Raw genomic sequence first — 24,040 nt, forward strand, 5'->3', positions numbered from 1 at the left:
TGGTCTTTATAGGCCATTTTCTTTGTACTATGGAGAGAGCGTTTTGCAACTCTTGAGTTTTGTGATAAGAATGAAGAAATTGTTATGGAATGAATGAGCCTTCAACCATAGATTTTCCACTTTAAAAATTCAATTTTAAATGCTAATCGCCACTTCACCATCGGTTTTGCATACCACAAAAATGGAACTGAATTTCAAAAGTAAGCGGGTGCATTTAATTTTGGTGAAAGAGTTGGTTTTTTATGTGTAAAAGCGTTAACTTTTTTCTAAAGATTGCCGGCCCCCAATGTAAATGTTTAAGTTGTGCCACCATTAAAGGTTGAAATGAGCACCGCCTAAGAATATAAAGTCAATATATATTGATTAATTTCATTCATATGTGAATACTGTAAAAGCATTTAAGAGAAGTAAAATGGTACCAAGACTCATAGAATTACATTTTAATTCATATTACTTTAACTTGTTTAACTATAAATAATCCAGACGAATGTGATGATGTTAACATGTATATGAATAAGATCACATATGAACTAACAGGTAAGTTTGTGGTTCTAGTCATTCATATTGTTTTTATCTGAATATAAAGAAATCTATAAAAAAATGTCAAAATCAAAAGTATATATTTATATCAATTAACTTAATATTAACTAGGGCTTTCAATTGATTTTAATCATAATATAAAACAACATGAGCTTGATTTTAGTGATCCAGTAAATGAGCGAGCCAAACAATGATACAAAGATTATCTTGTTTATAGTGTTTGAATTGCGTTACCCATGAGTGCAGACAAAATTACGGCTGTGAGAATCTATCTTAGCATCAACACAAACAATTGTACGCAACTTGAAAGTGACTCTTAAACAAATATAAGAGAATCTATTAGACATATTTATATCATAAGTTTTTAGTTATTATCAACCAATATGGTTTAGCTACGGGTCTGATTCTACTGGATTTGATTGTTGATGTTTACTGATATTAATTATCACTATAAATATATGGAACTATTTTACGTGTCTACTTTATAATCGTGTATCATTAAAAAGGCCTTCCAATATAAATATCACACACCTTTTCTTTCATGATTTATGACAGAAAATTTTTATGAGTATCGACTTCGTAATTTTTATGTATCAACTTATTGTTCACATGTGGAACATGTTTGTATATTTCAAAACATCTTTGATAATTAATATAGTATGGATCTATGATACTCCTAGCTACAAACTAAATCACTTCAAAAGTGACATCGTCACAGTGAGATGAGATCTCCCATTATATGCATCGTTAGCATCGTCACAATTGGATTTGATCGTATTTTCTTAACTAACCAATTACTCATCTAATATGCTTAGTGAAGAGGTAGGTCCCAGCAAAGCCCAGTTGGACCCGCAAGACTCACCTAAAAGAGGGACGTCTGCGCAGAAACCAACTGGATCCGCAGGACCAACCATGCTCAGAGACGTGACGTCCTTACGCGCAGTACGCAAGCTGGTCCCGCAGGAAATGCCTCCCGATGGTGAAGGACTCCGCCTGTTCCCGCAGCCTCGGATACAAGCCATCAGGGAAGGCCACCCGCGCAGCAAGGCTACACGCACAAGGCACTTAGCTCTCAATCACTCAGTGTCACCTGAAGGAATGAGCGAAGCCGGGAACTATCCCGCACAAGGGCGGGAGGGGGAATACTCCCGCCCAAATAAGCCAGTCCGTACGATACAGGAAGATCTTCTGTACTGTACCTGACGAGGTATGGGAAAAAGATCTGACTAAAGATACGACAGCTTATTGACAACAGTATGGCGAGCAGCATGCTCCTGCACTGTATGTCACTATTAGCCGCTGCCTACTCACCAACTACTGCCATACCACGTGCGTAGCCGTCAGTTGGTGGAACAGGAATAGTATACAGTAGGCCTGGTCGCTATCAGCCGCTACCTACCCACCAACTACCAGCAGGGCACGTGCGTAGGCTACTGTTGGTGGAACAGGAACACTGTTGCAGCCGGCCATACCTCTTTGGAAACCTACCTTCGGCTATAAATACCACAAATGGTATGACGATCTTATCATATCTTATCCTACATCATCATAATATACCTGATATCTGCTCTAGCAATCTCTTAATATACTTTTATATTTAAAGAGCAATCTAGTCTGATTCTCACGCCGGAGGGTGGTCACAAGGAGGAACCCCCCCCCCCTTCTCAGTGACGAGCTCACGGTGTCTGTTTTGCAGGTTATCAGAAGAACCATCTTCCAAGGGTCTAACCCCTCGTGGGAAACATCTCTCCAACCCCCAGGTTACCAGTAATCTGTCCGGGGTCTGGTTAGTGTTTCTTCATTGGCGCCATCCGTGCATAAAGCTAGAACTTTATTTTTCTCCAGTTTTTTCAAACTTTCTACAAAAGATGGTTAGAGAAATTCCGGTAACCACAACCCCAGCTACTGGGGTGAATACCGGTAACACAGTTTTTACAAACACTACCCCGGTTACCCAAGCCGGGACAAGTGAAGTAAATTTTACGAACACTACCCCAGTTACTCAAGCTGGGGCAAGTGCAGTAAATGATCGCCTACTGGGATCCACTGATACCCAGCTTGAGAAACGAAGACTCCCCCGCCAAACTCTCGATGAAGTTAAGGCATGGGCGGAGGCACGACAAAAAGAATTCCAGGCTGAGTTGGACGAACGCTTGCGTTCCGTACAACAGGCCGACGAACTCGAATATTGGGAGGATGACTCGGAGGAATCCGACTCCGACGCGAACCCTCGCCATAAGGCAAAAGGGAAGCGTAAGGAAATGGAATCCCAACCGAAAAGGCATTTTGGACAAGCCTTCAAACCAAAAAACACAGGTGGAAGTCCACGAGACTTCTCCAAAACGTTCAGACCAAACGTAGCAAATGCGGGAACGTCCAAATTTGCAAGGGACATTGCGGAAGCAATCGCCCCAAGGAGTGCCAAACAAATGCCTAACATAGGCACATATGACGGTATATCTGATCCAGACGATCATTTGAACAGGTTCATAGCGGGGGCAACCGTCAGCAATTGGACGGAACCCACGTGGTGCTACATGTTCCAAATGACGCTTGTTGGGGCTGCTAGAGCTTGGTTTGATCGTCTACCGGTCAACCACATCTACGACTGGGCAGACTTCCAGCAGAAGTTTAGCCAACACTTCAGCCAGCAACGGAAGTATACCGAGGAGCAATGGACAATCCTCAAATGCATACGAGAAGAAGATGAATCTCTGCCAAACTTCATCACTCGCTTCAACTCAAAGAAGCTAAGTTTGGGCAATATCAGCGAAGATCTTGTTCGCGCTGCCTTCATCCAGGGCGCGCATGACCCAGAGCTCATCCGCACCCTAACGGGTAAAGATGGCATGCCATCCACATGGGATGCCATCATGACAGCAGCAAAACGCTACGCGGAAACGGAAAAGCAACTGGGTAGAGATCTCCCCCAGAGCACAAACCTCTACACTCAGAAAACGAGAGAAGACAACGTCCTCACCGCCCGATTAAATAAAAAGCGGAAGCTAGGCATTTGGCAGTCAAGGGTAAACTTTGACACCTCATCCGGCTTGCAACATCGATTGGGCGGAAGGGATAATGTACATCCGCACCGGAACTCCAGATGGACGCCACTCACCAAGAGCGTCACTGAGATATTCGCTACTGAAGAGCTCCCATGGCCAAAGCCTCCAATAATCCGACATCGTCATGATGCTGATCGGAGCAAATACTGTGACTTTCACAAGACAAAAGGCCACAACACTGAAGAATGCATAGACGTAAAAGACATGGTCGAAGCATTTGTCAGAGATGGGACGCTCGCGCACCTCGTGGCGCAATAAAGGCTGAGCAGGCGGGTGCGTGTAGAACCTCAGCTGGGGAAAACACGAATAAAAGTTCCAGCTTCAATGTCGAGACTACATGCTGCGTAAAGAACGAGATCCCGAACCAGGTGCGTATCGGCTCGATGGCACTCCCATCCCAACATGGAAGGGAGCTCATTTACACAATTTGCATGTAAATCAATTCCAATTTGTAAAGAAAAGGCCAAGAGCCACTTCTAATGGAAATGATTCTCTTTAAGAACATCGAAGCTGATGATTTTACATTTTTCTGAACACTAATATGCCGGTTTTCACCGCATAATTACGTGAAGTCATTGCGTGGGAAGGCGGTCCTACCCGCACGAACCCAATAACGTGACAAACCTTCACGCAGGTCAGTTGAAGGGGAAAAAAGTTCAGCACCCAAAAATGAAAGTTCCGGTCTATCCGCACCAATCATAACGAGGAAACTGAATAAAAACCTATCAACAACCGCGCGTCGAACGGTTAAACTATGCAACACTGGTGACGGCACACATTACGTGAAGTCGTTGCGTGGGAAGGCGGTCCTACCCGCACGAACCCAATAACGTGGCAAACCTTCACGCAGGTCAGTTGAAGGGAAGAGTTCATTATCCCATTAAATGAAAGTGCCGGTCTATCCGCATGAATCATTAAAGGAAACTGAACACTAACCTATTGACAACCGCGCGTCGAACGGTTCAAAACAATTCTTAAAAAGGATGAGGAAAACCTACACGCAGGTCAGATAAGGGTAAAGTTTTGCCATCCTACTAAGTGCAAGTGACGGTTCTACCCGCACAATCACGAAAGAGGAAGCAAAACTTCACACCTATTATCAACCACGTTCAAAGGTTAACTTATCCTCAAAGGATGAGGAAAACCTACACGCAGGTCAGATAAGGGTAAAGTTTTGCCATCCTACTAAGTGCAAGTGACGGTTCTACCCGCACAATCACGAAAGAGGAAGCAAAACTTCACACCTATTAACCACGTTCAAAGGTTAACTAATCCTCAAAGGATGAGGAAAACCTACACGCAGGTCAGATGAAGGTTAAAGTTTAGCCATCCTACTAAGTGCAAGTGACGGTTCTACCCGCACAATCACGAAAGAGGAAGCAAAACTTAAACCCATTATCAACCACGTTCAACAGGTTAACTTATTCTAAACACTTGGAAAATTGCTAATTTAAACTAAGTATGCAAGTCATAAGTTTATAAAGCAAGGAACCCAAAGAAGGAAATAACAATCTTATACGCAAAAAGATTTATATTTCACAAATGAATTATTACAAGAATGGCCGGGTAACTACCCGCCTACGAAAAGAAAAATAAATACATCCGTACAAGACTATCCTAGCAATGGGAAGGGATCTTCGGGATCAAGCCTCAGGGCCGCCTCCACTTGGACCCGCTCCATCAGAAGAACGGGCCGGTTCGAGGAAAGCTTTAAGGATAGCTAACCCATCATCAGCAGCAGCTACTTGGTTCACCTTCTCCACCACTGGATGCGGGAAGGCAGCATATTGGTTTACTGCTTGGTCATATATGGCTTCAGTGTCAACATTGTACAAAGGGAAGTTGGAAGGCGGGAAGCCTTTCTCAACGAACCCTAGACCAAGCAGGAAGCCAGCCCGTTCCCCATCCTCGTGAGAAGCGTTGAGGGCTGCGCTCATCGCATCGTCGTAGGATGTCTCTGAGAAGACACGATGCACAACCTACAAAAGAAAATATACAAATCAAAACACCTTTTCTATGTACAAAGGAAAGCGTAAAGACATGAAAGCTTACCTGAGGCAACGCTTCTCGAAGAAGCCATTCCTTGGCAACCAGGGCTTGGGTGCAGGCGCGTTCGGCTTCGCTTTTATTGAGGTTGGCAAGTTGCACTACCTTTGCAGCAGCCTCTTCAACGCCCTTAAGCTTCCGCTCGGTATGGTCAAGCACGCCCCTCTGGTCCAGGATCTCTTGGAGCTTCTTGGCATCTTCCATCGCCAAGGCATCATGAGCACGTTGGAGAGCCTCTAATTTGGCCTTGAGCTCCTCGTTCTCCACGCGTAAAGGCTCAGCAACGGCCTCAGCCTTGGTGGCCCTCTCAGTTGCGTTCCTCGCAGTCTCCTTAGCCAGCCGAAGCTGTTCGTTAACAGCTTGGGCAGCCTTGGAGCGGGCCTCGAGTCGCGCTTGAACTTCAACCTCGAGGGCCTTGAAGGCCTTCTCCTTCTCCGCAGCAGCTGCGGCCAACCGTTGGTTCTCCTCCCGAAGAGCCCGCGCCTGAGATACGTCCTTGGCGCGAGCTGCTTTCAACTTGTCGTTTTCACGACAAAGCAGCTCGACGCGCGGCTGCATCCGGGCTTGGAGAACCCGAAGCTCATTGGTTAGCCTACCCTCCTGGTAGCTAGCCATGGCTTCCCCCAACGCACCATGGGGAGCAGCGTGGCGAGCCCATTCCACGCACTCCACAGGGGTACGAAGGGTTGTTCCTCGGCGTATGTTCCATCGCGGAACATACACTTCATTGGATCCGACACTGCAAAAAACAAAAAAGCAGTTAGGAAAAGATGATAAAAATAAAAGTGAAAAAAGGCCAAAGGAACCCTACGCACCTGTAGGGTCTATAACAGGCCGATAGCCGCCGAACCCATCACCTGAACCCAAAGGAAACCCATCCAAAAGGTCAGGCAGATGGGAAGGTGGCAAGGATTGGCGAGTACTCCCATGCGTACCTGATGAGCCGGCCGTCGGTGCCGGTGGCGGGGGCATGGTGGCAGCCGCCGCAGTCGCTGCCGCAGAATCCGCAGCAGTCGTAACCGCCGGCTCGGTGAAGGACGCCGTAAAAATCGCACTCACGGCCGGCGGTGGCATAAACTCGGCTGGAACAGTCGGCTCAGAGTGAGCAACTGAACCAGCGGGACCAGGCGCAGGCGCCTGGGTCGACGCCTCAGGTAGGCTGACCAAGCCTACCGTCATCGGCGGAGAGGTACTAGGTACTTCACCCTGGAATGCGTCAACATCCACGCCTGCACAAGAAGATAAGTGTTTAAATAAATTTAGTAAAATCTACAAAGATAAGGATGTTAGTACTTACGGGTTTTCTTGAGCCTGAACGTACGGACGGGCGGGGACAAGCCCGATGGGGCCGGTCTCTTGACGCCGGTCACCGTCGTCGTTGGTTCTCCGGAGGTAACAGTCGTAGCCTCCGGAGCAGTGGTCTTCTCACCACTGGGGTTCCCCGCCACCTCTTCACTATCTGACTCGGTGTCAGATAGAAGCACCGGACCAGCTGTGGAGGCCACCTTCTCCTTCCCTTTCCCGCCGGCAGCTTTCTTCTTCCGCACCAGCGGAGGACCATCTGCGGATTCCTCAGAAGAAGACAGGATGTAAGGAAATCCAGCAGCAGGTACAGCATTGAGGGGTTGAGGATAGAATATCGCCTTACCTGGCCGCCGGTGGCTCAGGATCTCTTGGCCCGGCGGATAGACCTCCACAAACCGATCCGCCGTTTGCTCCAGGATGGGCAACTCATTCTCGTCTAAAGCACGAGTGCCCACCCGCACTGGACCGTCAGCTTCCCGCGGGTACAGGAGCGACTCCAAGTCATTCCCCTCTGAAAGAAAAGAAACAGTTAGAAGACAAACTAATATCAGCAAGAAAGACAAGACATACCATAAGGAATAGAGTTCAAACCGTATTCGAGAAGGATGGGAAACCGAGACGCCTCCTTCCATACCCGGCTCATCCCCAGCATCACCATCCCGGACTCCGCAAACAGGAAAACCGGAGATTGGACCCGGGATATCTTTGCAAACCATTCCGCCTCCTGGTAGTTTGTGGCGTGGTGGCTCGGAATGGCTTGGCCATTTTTAAACTTCATGGCAATGGGGACGGCGCGAGCAGAAATGTAGAAGAACTCCCGCTTCCACGATCGGAGACTGCGCTCTGTCGCGCAAATCTTCAAACCCTTGATTCGGGTTGTCAGGGTGTACCACCCCTGGATGCACCTCCAAGTATAGAAGGTCATCAGGCGGTCCACGTAGGGCTCAATACCCAGAATCCGGCACACCCACTCGAAGTGCCGGACCTTGGCAATCGCCATCGGCTGCACCTCGGTCAGGTGCACATCGTGCCTCTCCAGGACACGGTACACAAACTTTGTCAATGGGAACCTAAGGTTCCCATAAACAAAGAATGCAGCATATACCCCGATCTTGCCACTGGGGGCATCGTACACAGTCTGGTGGGATTCAGGAAACTCAGGCTCAAGAGACTCAAGCATGAATTTCCTGACGATGTACTGGTACTGATCGACAGGTAGAGCACACTGGCACTCGCCAGCAGTACTCCTATCGTCGGCTACAGCTTCAGCATCATGAGAAGACATTTTGCAGAAAGAAGAAAGTGATTTCGGGAAAATGCTTGCCTGAAAAGGGGAGTATTTGCCGGAAATCACTAAGAAGAAGAAGAAGAAAGGTGAAAGTGTGGATTACAAAGAGGCCTCTCCCCCTTAATATACTAATCGCAATTAATGCGGTGAAATTAATGCGGAGGAGAGAGAAATCGAAGGTGCAATGAAATTATGACACGTGGCAAAAAGCAGGCTGGCAACAGCTGTTGACAGGACGTGTGCCAGTAATTTCGCGGCCACGCGCCCGAAAAATCGCGCCCACGCGCCGTAAAAAGCGTCTGGAATGACCATATAATGTCACGTCACCATAACTTCCTGCACGTCCTGACACAGTCAGAAGAAACTGTCGCACGACGTTTCAGAGGTTTGGACTGTTCCTATCTTTCCACCAACCTTTCGAATTTCAAAATTCAAAATTTAAAAATATTAAAAAGTAAGCGGGAAAATACCCCCTTACCTTGGCGAACAAGTAACCGTAAGACGGGTGCGGGTACAGTGTTAAGGCAAAACCCTTCACATACCTAGCACCCGCAGGGAATTGAAGCCAAGAAAACCTTGGCGAACAAGTAACCGTAAGACGGATGCGGGTACAGTGTTAAGGCAAAACCCTTCACATACCTAGCACCCGCAGGGAATTGAAGCCAAGTACCTCGGCAACCAAGTAACCATAAGACGGGTGCGGGTACAGTGTAAAGGCAAAACCCTTCACATACCTAGCACCCGCAGGGAATTGACGCCAGGAATACCTTGGAAGTAAAGTAACCGTAAGACGAGCGCAGGTACAGTGTTAAGGCAAAACCCTTCACATACCTAGCGCTCCGCTGGGAATTGAAACCAAGAAGGATCTTCTGGGCAATGCTTGCGGAAACGGAAATAACATCCCCGCATAGCGGGAACGTCGAGAACTACGTTGTTTGAAGCTCCAGGATGGAATTGGTGGTTTTAACATAATTGATCACTATGTTCAAAACTACCAAAACCTCATGGAGAATCCACACAAGTGGGACTCAACGCTCCTGACTTGCGAGGAGGTTACAGACCTGCCCGCATCATACCCAAAGACCAAGCAGGAAACTCGGGCATTTCTGCAAGTGACAAGGACTTCCGCGGGAAGAATCCCCATGGAAAACCTTAGAAAAACCCTTTTCAAAACCCTCTGCTTAAGTCCAAAAGTTCACCTCACTTTATTAAACACTCATGAGAAGAACATTGGACTGGGGGGACTTGAAGAGGTAGGTCCCAGTAAAGCCCAGTTGGACCCGCAAGACTCACCTAAAAGAGGGACGTCTGCGCAGAAACCAACTGGATCCGCAGGACCAACCATGCTCAGAGACGTGACGTCCTTACGCGCAGTACGCAAGCTGGTCCCGCAGGAAATGCCTCCCGATGGTGAAGGACTCCGCCTGTTCCCGCAGCCTCGGATACAAGCCATCAGGGAAGGCCACCCGCGCAGCAAGGCTACACGCACAAGGCACTTAGCTCTCAATCACTCAGTGTCACCTGAAGGAATGAGCGAAGCCGGGAACTATCCCGCACAAGGGCGGGAGGGGGAATACTCCCGCCCAAATAAGCCAGTCCGTACGATACAGGAAGATCTTCTGTACTGTACCTGACGAGGTATGGGAAAAAGATCTGACTAAAGATACGACAGCTTATTGACAACAGTATGGCGAGCAGCATGCTCCTGCACTGTATGTCACTATTAGCCGCTGCCTACTCACCAACTACTGCCATACCACGTGCGTAGCCGTCAGTTGGTGGAACAGGAATAGTATACAGTAGGCCTGGTCGCTATCAGCCGCTACCTACCCACCAACTACCAGCAGGGCACGTGCGTAGGCTACTGTTGGTGGAACAGGAACACTGTTGCAGCCGGCCGTACCTCTTTGGAAACCTACCTTCGGCTATAAATACCACAAATGGTATGACGATCTTATCATATCTTATCCTATATCATCATAATATACCTGATATCTGCTCTAGCAATCTCTTAATATACTTTTATATTTAAAGAGCAATCTAGTCTGATTCTCACGCCGGAGGGTGGTCACAAGGAGGAACCCCCCCCTTCTCAGTGACGAGCTCACGGTGTCTGTTTTGCAGGTTATCAGAAGAACCATCTTCCAAGGGTCTAACCCCTCGTGGGAAACATCTCTCCAACCCCCAGGTTACCAGTAATCTGTCCGGGGTCTGGTTAGTGTTTCTTCAATCTATAGTTAATATATTATTATGAAGTTGATGCATGAGGTCATGCATGGACGCATGGTGGTGGTGCATCGGCAGTCGGTGTTTATATTTGAGAGTGGTTTGGCATGCTTCATCAATCGCGTGCTTTGTGCACGTGCCACCACCTCATTTGAGCTTATAGTCAAATACATACTAAACCTTTAAAAAGAATAAAACATGTCAGCCGGCTTGTTGGATGTTTCATTTGATCTATTTGAGTATATTCCGTTAGGGTGTTTACAACTACTTTTATAAGCCATTAAATAAAAAATTACATTAACTATTTTTTAGCACTTGTAGCATATTTTAGTGGATAAGGTTCTAAGGGACTTGACATCTTGTATGAGTTGTGATCGAAGCCCCTTTTTTATCCCATCACAAAAAAAATATAATTGTATCATTTTTTACATTAACGTAATTAATAATATATCACTTGTCATAAAGCTTTGATACTTAAGAAAATATATATTTTCTTACATATCATAAATATATATGAGAATACACAGTACCATATCTTTATCTGAGCACACAAAATAATTTTTTTTTTATCAATCCCGACCAAAGGAATCTGTTACGATGAAATTAAGAGAGAAAGTAAGAAGAGATAAAAGAAATGGAAAATATCACACAGTTAAAATAATTAATTATAACACCCAAAGCATATATATTACTTTAATGTTCCAATAATCATTTTTATAGAAAAGTCCAACAAGTAACACATTTTGTTCTTGTCAAGTGTCAGCAAGTTTCTTCACTTATTTAATAATAATCCCAACGTACTTGATCTTAGAACCTACAACTCCTGCCTGTTTTCTTTTCTGTGTGTTCTACACACTCCAGAATGACAACAATTGAAATCATATCTAAGGAACACATCAAGCCATCATCTCCAACACCACAAAACCTCAAATCATACAATCTTTCCATCTTAGACCAACTCATTCCAGCCCCTTATGCACCCATCATACTCTACTACCCGAATCAAAGCGATCTCGACATCCAAAAACGATTAGCATCACTCAAAACCTTTTTATCCGAAACACTAACTCGCTTCTACCCGTTAGCCGGAACAATAAAATCCGATCTCTTGTAACGATGTTGGCGCCTATTTTGCGGTGGCTCGTGTCAATATTCGGCTCGATAAGTTCTTGAACCGACCCGATTTTGATCTTATTAACCACCTCCTCCCATGTGAGACTAGTTTTAATGGTTCTAGTGAAGGAAGTTGTGTAAGTAATGTTCAAGTCACCGTTTTTGAGTGTTGTGGGCTTGCTATAAGTTTATGCATTTCACACAAGATTCTTGATGGTGGAGCCTTGAATACATTTATAAAATCATGGGCCGGGTCGAGTAACGGGTCGAAAGAAGTCATTTATCCGGACATGCGCGCGTCATCTTTATTTCCCGCTAAAGATTTGAGGCTCAAAGATTCATCAATGGTCATGTGGGGATCTTTATTTAAAATGGGCAAGTGCAAAACAACAAGATTTGTTTTTGATTCAACAAAATTAGCCCTTTTGAAAACAAAGGCGGGTGAAAACGGGTTAAAAGACCCGACCCGTGTGGAGGTTGTTTCGGGTTTGCTATGGAAGTGTCTCATGGCTGCAATCGAAGAAAAGACGGATTTGTTGAAGCCAACTTTGTTAAGCCATGTGGTTAACCTTCGAAAACGGTTAACGTCGACTTTATCAGAAAATTCGATTGGTAACTTGATATTTTTCGCGAGTGCGGAATGTGATGAGGGTTCGAGGGCCCCGTTGCATGATCTTGTTGAGAAAGTGCGCAATGGTGTGTCGAAGATCAACGGGGAGTTTGTGAAGAAAATGCAAGGGGATAAAGGGGTAGAGGTGATGGAAGAATGCTTAAAGAGTATTAAAGAGAGTGTGAATTATGTCGGGTTTACGAGTTGGTGTAAAATGGGATATTACGAAGTGGATTTTGGGTTTGGAAAGCCGATATGGGTGACCGGTAGTGTTGTCGAAGGAAGACCGGTTTTTGTGAACTTTGTGATTTTGAATGATACACAACATGGAGAAGGAATAGAAGCATGGGTAACTTTGGATGAAGATGAGATGCATGTATTGAAACATGACCCTGAGTTCCTTGAGTTTGCATCGGTTGATCCGAGTCCTCTACAAATGTAATATACCGATGGAGGGGGCCGGTTTGAACCAGGGTGTAGCAAGGCTCAACCAAGTCTAAACGGTCTTTGTATGCAAATTTGAGCTTGTTAAGTAAATTAGCTTGTGAGACTCGAGTTTGTTTAAACTCGGCCTGTTTAACTTATGAGAGCTCAGTTTTTTATAGACCCATAATTATTATTATTACATCACTTGTTAAGTTTCTTGTAGATAATGTCTTTTGTGAAACATGTAATTGTGACAATTATATGGATCTCATTGTTCTACAATTGCGGATCTACTTTGACAACTTATGTAGTTATGTTGAACACGCACGTGTAATGTCAAAACATTACGGATTTAGAAAAACATAGCTAAAAGTCTACAAAGTTATTTAAAAAAAAGTCAAACCCCATAAATCTGTTCTGGAAAGTCAAGAAAATACAAATTTAATCAAGGAAGAGAAGATGCGTATGATAGCTACTTAGACTATTCTCATTGGCAAAATCTCATAATAAGATTGGTGGGCCCAAAGTTAAAAAAAGAATTGAAAAAGAAAATAAAACAATCTAGATTGGCAATCTGGGTTGGTAGAGCAAACCCAGATTGCAATCCAAACTAACCCCCAATAACTTAATTATTCAATTAACTTTTAATATTCGAACTAAAAAGATAATTAAATACACGATATTTCTTAAAAAAAATTATGAACATTCCGACATAAATTTTATTTAAAACGGACTTCTTTAAAAAAATACCTTTTTTAAGTTGGGATGGGTTGTGAATGTGTGTAAAAGATTGGAGTGAATTAAATTATGTAGATTGAGGAGACATAAATTAATTTTATAATATGAGATTGTGATTGTTAGATTGTGAATGAAAGTAGTCTTAGCTAGAACATTTCGGAAATAATTTAAAAGAACAGCTTTCCACCAAATAAATTTGGCCCAAGCATCTAGTGGTGTTTGTATGATAGCTAGTTAGCTACTTAGCTAGAACATTTTTTTTTATTACGACAATTTATACACTCTAATTTACCTTCAAATATTTTTCGTAATCATAATGTTTTGACAATCGTTAACGAATTCGCAGAAGTTGGTTCAAGATCATGTGAATACATGATCCAATTGCATGTCACATTCTAAAAAAAAACTCAGAAAGATGACTCAGTTTATGTAGAATGTTACAATTGCTAATTTCTAAGGACTGAAACCCAGTGTTTAATCAAAGGGAGGCAAAAATACCACACCCCAAAATGACAACTACTGAAATCATTTCAAAACACTAACTCGCTTCTACCCATTAGCCGGAACAACAAAATCCGATCTTTTAATCGATTGTAACGATGTTGGTGCCTATTTTGCAGTGGCTCGAGTCAATACTCAGCTTGATGAGTTCTTTGAACTGTCCTGATCTTTATCTTGTTAAACCATTTCCTCCCATGTGAGCCTCGTTTCAATGTATCTGGCGAAGGAAGTTGTGTGAGTAATGTTCAGGTCACCATTTCTGAATGTTGTGGGCTTGCTGTTAGTCAGTGCATTTCACACAAGATTCTTGATGGTCGAGCCTTGAGCACATTTGTAAAATCATGGGCCGGGTCGAGTCACGGGTCAAAAGAAGTCGTTTATCCGAACATGTGCGCGCCATCTTTGTTTCCAGCTAAGGATTTGCGGTTCAAAGATTCATCAACGGTCATGTGGAGATCTTTGTTCAAGAAGGGTAAGTGTAAAACAAGAAGATTTGTTTTTGATTCAACAAAATTTGCCATTTTGAAGTCAAAGGCCGGCAAAAACGGGTTAAACAACCCGACCCGTGTTGAGTGGTGTCGGGCTTGCTGTGGAAGTGTGCCATGGCTGCATTTGAAGAAAAGACTGGTTCGTTGAAGCCATCTTTGTTAAGCCATGTGGTTAACCTTAGAAAACATTTAACGTCGACTTTATCGGAAAACTTGATTGGTAACTTGATCTTTATCGCAAATGCAAAATGTTTTACAGGCTCATGAGCCCCGTTGCATGATTTTGTGAGAAAGTGCATGATGCATTCAAGATTGTGTGAATCATATCGGGTTTACGAGTCGGGCCGATTTTGGGTGGGGAAAGCCGATATGGGTGTGCAGTAGCGTTTTTGAGGGTAGTCCAGTTTTTATGAACCTTGTGGTTTTGAATGACACACAAGATGACGATGGAATAGAAGCATGGGTTAGCCCGGATGAAGAAGAGATGCATGTATTGAAACATGATCCGGAGTTCCTTGAAGTTGCATCGTTTGATCCGAGTCCTCTAGAAATGTAATGAACTGGTGAAAGTGGCTGGTTTGCACCGGGGTGTAACCCATGCTAAGTTGGGCTCGAGGTTGAGCACAAGCCTAAAAGGTCTATGTATGCAAAGTTCTTAAGCTCAGGCTTGTTTAGTAAATGAGATGTATGTAAAACTTCAGCTTTTCTAAAACTCTACTTACTGACTTAGATGTGGCAAACTATAAATGCCAAATTAATTATTTAAATATATTAACTTGAACATTAGTTACGCATCTTCCAACAAAGGACAACTATTTATCAACTCCAAATAAAGATACAATTTTTATACACAAAATTTCATCACACAGTAAATCCACATGTGACATGGAATATACATTTAAGGCTTATAGTACTCATTTTAACTACAGTTTTCAAGTCCATGGTGAATTTGCATGATTATACGAAAACAAGATATGTGCGGAAAAAATACGACAATAATAAAACTTTGTATGCATTATGGTTTCTCTAGGCAAGAATCTTTTTTGATCATTTGTATCGTTTCATCGAATCACTAGCTTGCTTCGAATTCATTTTACCTTTAATCACAAACAAAACAACAGAAACCAAGGTTTCAAACATTTAAATGGTCATGATCCAAAAAGGTGTAATATATGGTTAAGCAAGAAACTGACCTCATGTGTGTTTGTTGAGTTTTGATACCGGTGGTTAAGCCTGCCACTTGCGGCGGGTAACAGCCATAACAATAACTGATTCCTTTTGAGTAGTATAATGATAATAATGATTATTCTAACGTCCGTCTCATGAATCTCAAAGCAGACCTTAATGTAGCCCTGGCTTTACCATCTGGACTGCACCCCGATTTTACCATTTCCTCATATACACGTGGAACCTGAAAATTTGCACCATTTCATTGTTTAAAATTGTGCCCTGTACACCATTTGTGTCTGTTTTACGTGTGTAAAGAATGCAAGTAAAATTGAAGATTTCATACCTCACTTAATTTTTCCACACGAATTAAAGCTTTCATAAGTGTAGTGTATGTAACAACATCTGGTTTCAAACCCTGTATATGGAAATAGTGACAGCGATATTATTAGCAAATAGTTGACAATTTTGACCCCTATACGTGTTGATTTGGGTCATGTTTTTATGTATAAATCATTTTAGAGTAAATGTTAGAAAACAAAAACCTATAAAAACTCAACCTTGTCGTTTATTTTTTATATGATTGAATCCTTAAATTACCACATAATAGCTTTTACATGATTGAATCCCTAACTTATAAAAACTCAACAAATAGATTCTTGTTTGCATGATTACTTCTATAAAAATTACCAAACAACCTTGTCGTTTAGTTTTTATATGTTTAGAGACATAATCATGTAAAAATATTGCGTACGACTAAGGTGCAAAACTGCAGATTCAGCAGAAGTCCATAGGGTATTTCCGTCATTTGCCCATCAATTTACTCCAAAAAAAAGAAGATTATTATTGATATTCACAATCATAATTGAAAAAAAGGATAGAATACTTACATTCTCCTTCATATACTGTAAAACCGCAAAGGCTTCAACGTCTCTTCTATCCTCACTAAACGCGTTAATTAACGCATTGAGAGCTAACTGACTTGGTTTCAGACCATCATTGCTCATCATCTTAAATGTATTAGCTGCTTGATTTGATAAACCCTGTTCAATAATTAAAAACAAAAATATTAATCAAGGAAACTTAAAATATTGACTAAAAAGTCAAACTTATACGCTTAACTTACCCTTTGTGCATAGGCATTAATCAAGGCATTATACATGGTCGTTGACGGCTTCAGACCAGCCGATTTCATCACTTCCAAACACTCGATCGCATCATTATACCTTCCCGATTTCCCATAAACATCAATTAATGTAGTATAAGTAACAACATTAGGCAACAAACCTTCACTCTGCATCTTCCCCAATAAGTTTTTCACTTCATCCCACTTTTCCTGCACCCCGAACGAATTGATCATAATATTATAAGTAGTCGTACAAGGCACGGATCCTCTTTGACGCATTTCATCAAACAGCTTCTGTGCATTCTTATGATCCCCTGCTTTACAATAACAATCTATAAGCGTGTTCCACGTAACCGTATCCGGTTCAATCCCTTCGTTTTTCATCCTCTCGAACGTCAACATCACATGATCAAGCACATTATACTTCCCAAACGTATCGATCAACACATTATAAAACTGCCTATCCGGTTTCACCCCACATTTTTGCATCTCCTTCAACACTTTAAACGACTTCTGCCACTCGCCTCGGTCACGATAACACGCTAAAATCCTGCTAAAAACAAACGAATTCGGCTTCACGCCTTTCGCTTCCATCTCCTTCAACACAATCCTCGCACTCTCCCACCTTCCCGCATTACCATACGCGTCTATCAAAAGACTATACGTATGCTCATCCGGCAACACACCATTCTTTTCCATCTCCATCACTACCAACTCCGCATCCTTTAAACTCCCACTCGTAACATAACTTCTCAACACCGCATTATAAGCTCGCGTCCTCGGCACAACTCCCCCTCCCTTAATCTCTTCAAAAATCGCCTCGGCTTCCTCCGCCCTCCCCGAACACCCCAATCTCAAAATCAACGAAACAACCGTCGACGTCTTCGGATTCATCCCTCTCCCTTGAATCACCCCCAAAAAATACATCGCCCGATCCACATCCCCCGCTTTCGCAAACCCTAACAATATATCATTCAACAACTGACCATCCAGCTCAACCGCATCCGACACCATATCAACATACAACTTCTCCAACAAAGCTGCATCAATCTTATTACTCCGAACCAACGACTGAATAATCAAGCTGTAATTAACAAAATCAGACTGGAAACCTTCCTGCCGCATTCTATCCATTAAATTGATAGCCTTCTCCAGCTCATCGTTACGCGCACAGGCTCCGATCAAGGCGTTGTAGGTTAATGGGGTTAGGGTTTGAGTTTGTGACAATAAGAAGGCTTCGTATAGGTTTTGTGAGCGGCCGAGCGCGTGGATTAGTATGGAGTAGAGTAACTCGTATTTGAAGCACAGGTTGTGTTTCTGCAGCCACGTCACCAATGCGTAACTGATTTTAAAAGAGTTTGTTGTTAGGGATTTTAAAAGTGCGTGCCAGAGTGGAGCTGGGACAGCTCGGTATGACTCAGCGAGTCGTAACTCGGTTGATTCAAGTGACGTAGGTGAGTTTAAATTGGAGGTGTTGTTATTATTATTATTGTAGGTGGAGAGGAAGTTAAGGAGTGGAGTGAAGTCGTATTGGCGGTGTGGGAAGAGAGAAACGACGTCGGATTGGGTGATGGTGTCGGTTTCGGATAAGAAGGGTGAAGGGGAGGAATGGATAGGAGGGTGGTGGAAGGAGAAGGTGGTGGAGGAGAGTGGTGAGTGGAGGTGATGGTGGCGGTGGCGGTGACGGAGGTTGGTGTTGGTGGTGGATAAGGGTGGAGGGAGGAGGAGAGTGTTCATTGTGGTGTGGGTTTTTTATTTTGAAATGTGTTGGTGGTCGGAAAAAAGAGAGGAAGTTGATTTTTTTGGGGGGTTTATAACTTTACTCCATTAACTAGTTACATATCTGCTAAGATATTTTCTCTCTTAGATTTTTTTCCTTTTTTGAAGGATAGCTCGTACCCCGTTAAACCTACTCCTGAATAGAGGTAGAAAGATAAATCGGTTAATTTTCTTAATTACTATGGTAAAAAATATGTTTTTTACAAGGGTTAAAACCGTTAAGCCAAATCCATCATTAATAGATCCTATTGCTCTCTCTTAACCGTTAAAGCTTACCCTTACATAAGAGTGTGTTGAGTGTGCTCCGTCACCGTCATCCATGGACGGTCACCGGCGACGCCACAACCACCGTAATAACCGCTTCCGTCGTCTACTTCCGACAATCTCCGCCATCTCCAGCGCCATTCTCCTCCTTTACTTCCTCCTCTCTATTCTCGCACCTTCTCCTGACCACTTTACACGTCATCATGCAACTGTAAGTTCATTCTCATTTCATTTCATTTTATCATCACATAACATCAATTTCACTTCATTCATTCTAATTTCATCTTCAATTTCAGTTCGATGATGACGTCATTCACGACGCACATACAGTTCCTTCAATCTTCAAAGTTCCGGTTAGGTTTACTACATTCTGCTGCTTATATTACAATTAGACATCTGTAGTTCAGTTATTAGCCTTATGTTTGATCCAATTATGTTCTAATTGCTGGTTACTACATTATATTGCTTATATTACAATTGAACATATGTAATTCAGTTATTGACCACCTAGATTTGATCCAGTAGTTCAGTTATTAGCCATAGATGTGATCCAGTGTTGTTCTAATAGATGTTTTACTATATTATATTGCTAATATTATAATTGAACATCTGTAGTTCAGTTATTAAGCCTAGATTTGATCCAGTTTTGTTCTAATAACTGAGTTAAACATCTATAATTCAGTTATTAGCCCTATATTTGATCCAGTCGTTCAGTTATTAGTCCTAGATGTGATCCAGTTTGGTTCTAATAGCTGTTTACTAAGTTATATTGCTTATATTACAATTAGACATATGTAGTTAGGTTACTAACCCTGTATTTGATCCAGTTTTGTTCTAATAGTTTAATTGACTATGATTTGTTTGTTGTTTTGTTGAGATCTTGACTGGTAGCAACATGATTAGTCACAGAAATCTGTGGAGTACAAGTATGTCAGATTTCTCTTATGGATGCAGTAATGCTAGCAGTCAGTTTCCAAGTAAGTGGTTAACAAATCAAGTTCCATAAACATGCATAGATAGATTATGTAGTTTTATATTCCTAAATCTTACATTGGTTTAATTTGGGGTCATGTTTAACATCAGAAGCTCAATCGGTCACGCGACCTAATCGGTACTTGCTAATTGCTAAAAGTGGAGGTTTAAACCAACAAAGAACCGGAGTGAGTCTTGCATATTAGTATTATGTTCGTTAGATCGTTATGTTAAGAGTTATGTTGTTTAATGTATTAGTTTTATCTGTTTACTCAGATTACAGATGCAGTAGTTGCTGCACGAATTTTAAATGCTACTCTTGTTGTCCCTATGCTGGATAAGAAATCATTCTGGAAGGATGCCAGGTTAGTTATGAAACTTTTTATTTTACCTATAATAATTAGATAGTAAGATGTTTAACCAAATTACACTAAAACAAAGTAGCAATAATCTGTTCCAAAACTCTAATCAAAACATCCCTTACATACTTGTATATACCTAATTATTGTTTTTTTCTTACAGTACTTTTTCAGAGATATTTGATGTTGATTGGTTCATATCAAGTTTATCAAAAGATGTTAAAATTATAAGAGAACTTCCTCATAAAGGTGGCAAGAAATGGTCTCCATATAGTACTCGTGTACCTAGGAAGTGTAATGAAAGATGTTATCATATTCGTGTACTCCCTCTGTTTTCCAAAAGACGTGTAAGTTCTTTAGTTTTTAATCTGTTATTATTATTACATGAAGTTTAATAATTTATTTAATCTGTTATTTTTAACAGGCCGTTCAGCTAAGTAAGTTTGATTACAGACTTGCTAACAAGTTGGAAACCGACTTTCAAAAGCTTAGATGCAGGGTAAACTACCATGCTTTAAAATTTACTGATCCCATTATTAAAATGGGTCAAACATTAGTCAATCGAATGAGGAATATGGGCAAACACTTTGTTGCTTTACACTTGAGGTATGTCTTTGAGATCTACTTACATGTCCTGTTTATTTGTTTCCCACTTCATTTCATGATAAATCTTTTCTTCATACATAAAAAAGTAACAATACTCTTCTGTTCTTACATTAGGTTATTAGTTAGGCTATCTGCAAGAAAATGCAATTTACTGTTCTTTTTTACTGATTTTGCAACAAACTTCTTTTATAGCCATTTATCAACATACTTGCTTAGCTCCCAGATTATTGTCAGTTTGTCCCAAAATACTAGTCCACTTTAAGAAATGGATAGTTAATACTTTACTAAAATTCCTATTGTACCCTTATCATTAAGTGTTGGGAGTTGTTGATTGGTATCTTTAGTGCAATAAGGGTAAATTGGTATTCTGCCTACTAAAATTCGCATTAGCTTTATATTTTGAGTTACTTGTAAATATAGGGACTAAACCTGAAAATTGGGCAAACCACCAGGATGATTTTAGTTAACTTCTCTATTTCATATCGATACAGGTTCGAACCAGATATGCTTGCATTCTCAGGATGTTACTATGTCGGAGGACAAAAAGAAATAAAAGATTTTAATAAAATACGAAAAAGATGGAAAACTTTACATGTAATGCTTAATTAACAATTTTTAAATCTTGCATATCTGCAAATATGATTCTTTTTTATACGATTTTAAAATAATTTACAGATTAGTGATCCCGAGAAAGAAAGGAGGCAAGGGAAATGCCCACTTACACCTGAAGAAGTAGGCTTAATGTTAAGAGCATTGGGGTATGAAAATGATACTAATATTTATGTGGCTTCTGGTGAAGTATATGGTGGGAATGAAACATTGAACCAGTTAAGAGCGCTTTTTCCAAATATTTATTCTAAAAAGACCATAGCTACCGAACAAGAGCTCTAACCATTTTCATCATTTTCTTCTCGTATGGCAGCTCTAGATTTTATGGTGTGTGACGAAAGCGATGTTTTTGTTACCAATAATAATGGTAATATGGCCAAAATATTAGCTGGACGGAGGTACGTTTTTTCTCCTTTTAGGTTAAGAATATGAGTGTGTTCATGTTCGTATGATAATGGTATAAACGGACGGTTCATGAACGTAAACGAATGAAATTAACTAAACACAGATGAACAAATATAATTAAGCGAACACTGATTTAAAAGTAAACATGAAGATCAATATGTTGGACCAAAAAAATAATAATAAAACTAGACTAAATTCTCATTGGTGATATTTTAATTTCATTAAGCTAGACTAAGGGGGTGTTTGGGATTCCTTATTTTCATCAACTTATAACTTATAAACTTTATGAAAAGTTAATAAGGTGTATTAGGTGTTTGGCAAACCATAAGGCCTTATGGATTTTAACTTATGGAGAAGGCAAAATAAAGGGGTTTTGAAAAGTTAGGAATATGTAACTTATTAACTTAATGGGTTTGATTTACCTATTATACCCCTCTAACCCTCAAAACCCATTATACTCGTTTTAAAAAAGAGTGTCCCTTTTAGTCTTTTTGGTATTTCCCAACACATAAGCTAATCCAAACATTTAAAAAAAAAACTCTTTTAAAAAATTCATAAGTTAATAAGTCCTTAATACAAAAAGTCCTTTTTTCACTTAATTAAGCAATCCCAAACACACCCTAAATTGTACTTGACCTCAAAATTCTTAAGGAATATGTAAATAAACGAACAAACATAAACGAAAATAATAAACGAATGTTCATGAACATAAACGTACGAGACATGTGTCATTTGTTTAACTACATGAACAAAAAGGTTTGTTTATGTTCGTTCGTTTATCAAATAAGCGAACTTCCCACCAAACAATTCATGAATAGTTCACTGAACGTTCGGTTCTTTTACATGTATAGCTATGGGAGCATGTACAATTACAGGGGGTATGTTCAGTACTGATTCTTATAGTACTGTTCGTGGAGTCGATAAGCTAATTCCTGTAGATGTCTATTCATCGAAATTTCTCATTTTCTCATGTTGATATCATGATAAAATTATAATTCTTGAAAACTAATAAATCATCGTATTTAAATTTGCTCTAATAATATAAAATTGCACCCATTAATATCGCCACTCAAAAAAAATAATAAAAAAATAGTGAGTTTATTTATTATTTACTTAAATCATAAATTATAATAATGCTAATGTTTTATTTTAATGTTACAGGAGATATTTTGGACACAAACCAACAATACGTCCAAACGCAAAAAAATTGTCTCGTTTATTCATGGACCCAAAAAACATGACATGGGAAGAGTTCTCGTCACGAGTTCGGGTTTATCAAATAGGTTTTATGGGGGAGCCAAATGAATCAAGGCCTGGGCGAGGTCAGTTTCATGAAAATCCGACTTCGTGTATTTGTGAAAAACCAAATCATAAATCAAAAACAGTACCGCTTCCTCGAAAAATCGGGAATGGGATACCCGAGGCGGATGAAACTGATAATGATGAATATATAGATAACAGTCAAGAAGAAACATATAACCAAAATGAAAATGAAGACGAAGACGAAGACGGGATGGTGTCTAATCTTCCGTATCTTCTCAATGACACAATTGTGGACGAGTTTTCTACGGGTTCGGATGAAAATGACTTAGATGACTTGCTTTCGGATTGATAACGGGTCAGGCATGCAACCAAACGATCAAATGAAACCGATCAAAGTGCGTATGTGATATTGGCATATCGGGTCATTTGGCAGTAAATTTTGTAGATATGGACTAGCTGGGTGATGGGGAAATGAGGAGTTTAGATTGTACTGTATTAACTGTTTAAAGTTATGTATAAATTAAAAAAAAAAATGTAACGTATTTGTTGTTGTAAAAAAAAAAGAACAAGGAAAACTTTGAGGGCATAGAAAATATCAGAATTTGTGTTATTGTGCTGTCAAATAAGTTCACAGTATAGTAACTTAAGACACATTATACGTTAGGTTGATGACCTTCGGGGTTCAACTGGTCAAGAGTTACTAGTTAGAATATGTAAACATAGAATGAGGTTTACAAGAGGTGTTAATCGTATCAGGTTGATGGACTTTGGTTGACGAGTAGAGTAGTTGAACCTGAAAATGGGTGATAGACATTTACCCTTACTCACATACATGGAATTGTATAACCCAAACATGATTTGATCACATGTTGTTTCAAACGGCTTGTGATTAGTTTGTGAATGTGTGAAATATATCGACGATTAGCAAAAGAGGTGAGCCAGGTTAGCGAGTCAACTTGTTTGATTAAATGGGTTGATGGGTCGACTTGTTTAGTTAGACATGTTAATATTTTATTTTTTTTGGAACGGCTTCTAATCTACTCATATAAACCATCTATACATGCATCTTGCAGAATTTGAACATTCGGTCTTAATGATAACAGGGAGGCACCTTACCACCAGGTTACGTAGCCTAATTTGACCA

The 24,040-nt window shown here is 41.1% G+C and overlaps 1 protein-coding gene and 3 pseudogenes across 4 annotated transcripts; 3 read left to right on the forward strand and 1 right to left on the reverse strand.

Moving 5' to 3' along the window:
• Positions 1-11,304: 11,304 nt before the first annotated feature.
• Positions 11,305-12,944, forward strand: LOC143629440 (epi-neemfruitin B 7-O-acetyltransferse L7AT pseudogene; annotated as a pseudogene).
• Positions 12,945-13,895: 951 nt separating this feature from the next.
• Positions 13,896-15,069, forward strand: LOC143630022 (epi-neemfruitin B 7-O-acetyltransferse L7AT-like; annotated as a pseudogene). Its single transcript, XR_013153081.1, has 2 exons — positions 13,896-14,936; positions 14,975-15,069. The product of XR_013153081.1 is annotated as an epi-neemfruitin B 7-O-acetyltransferse L7AT-like (transcript).
• Positions 14,925-18,445, reverse strand: LOC143630008 (uncharacterized). Of its 2 annotated transcripts, XR_013153072.1 has the most exons (5): positions 16,640-18,445; positions 16,404-16,556; positions 15,860-15,931; positions 15,540-15,757; positions 14,925-15,443 (listed from the first exon to the last, which is right to left on the reverse strand). XR_013153072.1 is itself a non-coding variant. In XM_077099133.1 (4 exons), the coding sequence occupies exons 1-4, from the start codon at positions 18,374-18,376 to the stop codon at positions 15,650-15,652; spliced, it is 2,070 nt and encodes a 689-aa protein (XP_076955248.1). In that variant the 5' UTR covers positions 18,377-18,445; the 3' UTR covers positions 14,925-15,649. The 2 variants fall into 2 exon arrangements, 1 of the variants encoding a protein (XP_076955248.1); XM_077099133.1 differs by having other exon boundaries at positions 14,925-15,757.
• A 273-nt stretch (positions 18,446-18,718) lies between these two features.
• LOC143630029 (O-fucosyltransferase 6-like) lies at positions 18,719-23,469 on the forward strand (annotated as a pseudogene). The gene is made up of 10 exons (XR_013153082.1): positions 18,719-18,893; positions 18,979-19,029; positions 19,560-19,659; positions 19,766-19,842; positions 19,931-20,019; positions 20,177-20,360; positions 20,438-20,619; positions 21,111-21,213; positions 21,295-21,626; positions 22,795-23,469. The product of XR_013153082.1 is annotated as an O-fucosyltransferase 6-like (transcript).
• Positions 23,470-24,040: the final 571 nt, after the last annotated feature.

The sequence above is a fragment of the Bidens hawaiensis genome, unplaced genomic scaffold (assembly GCF_021521415.1).
Source record: "Bidens hawaiensis isolate Kalapana, Puna unplaced genomic scaffold, B.hawaiensis_p1.1 tig00000459_1, whole genome shotgun sequence".
NCBI lineage: Eukaryota > Viridiplantae > Streptophyta > Magnoliopsida > Asterales > Asteraceae > Bidens > Bidens hawaiensis.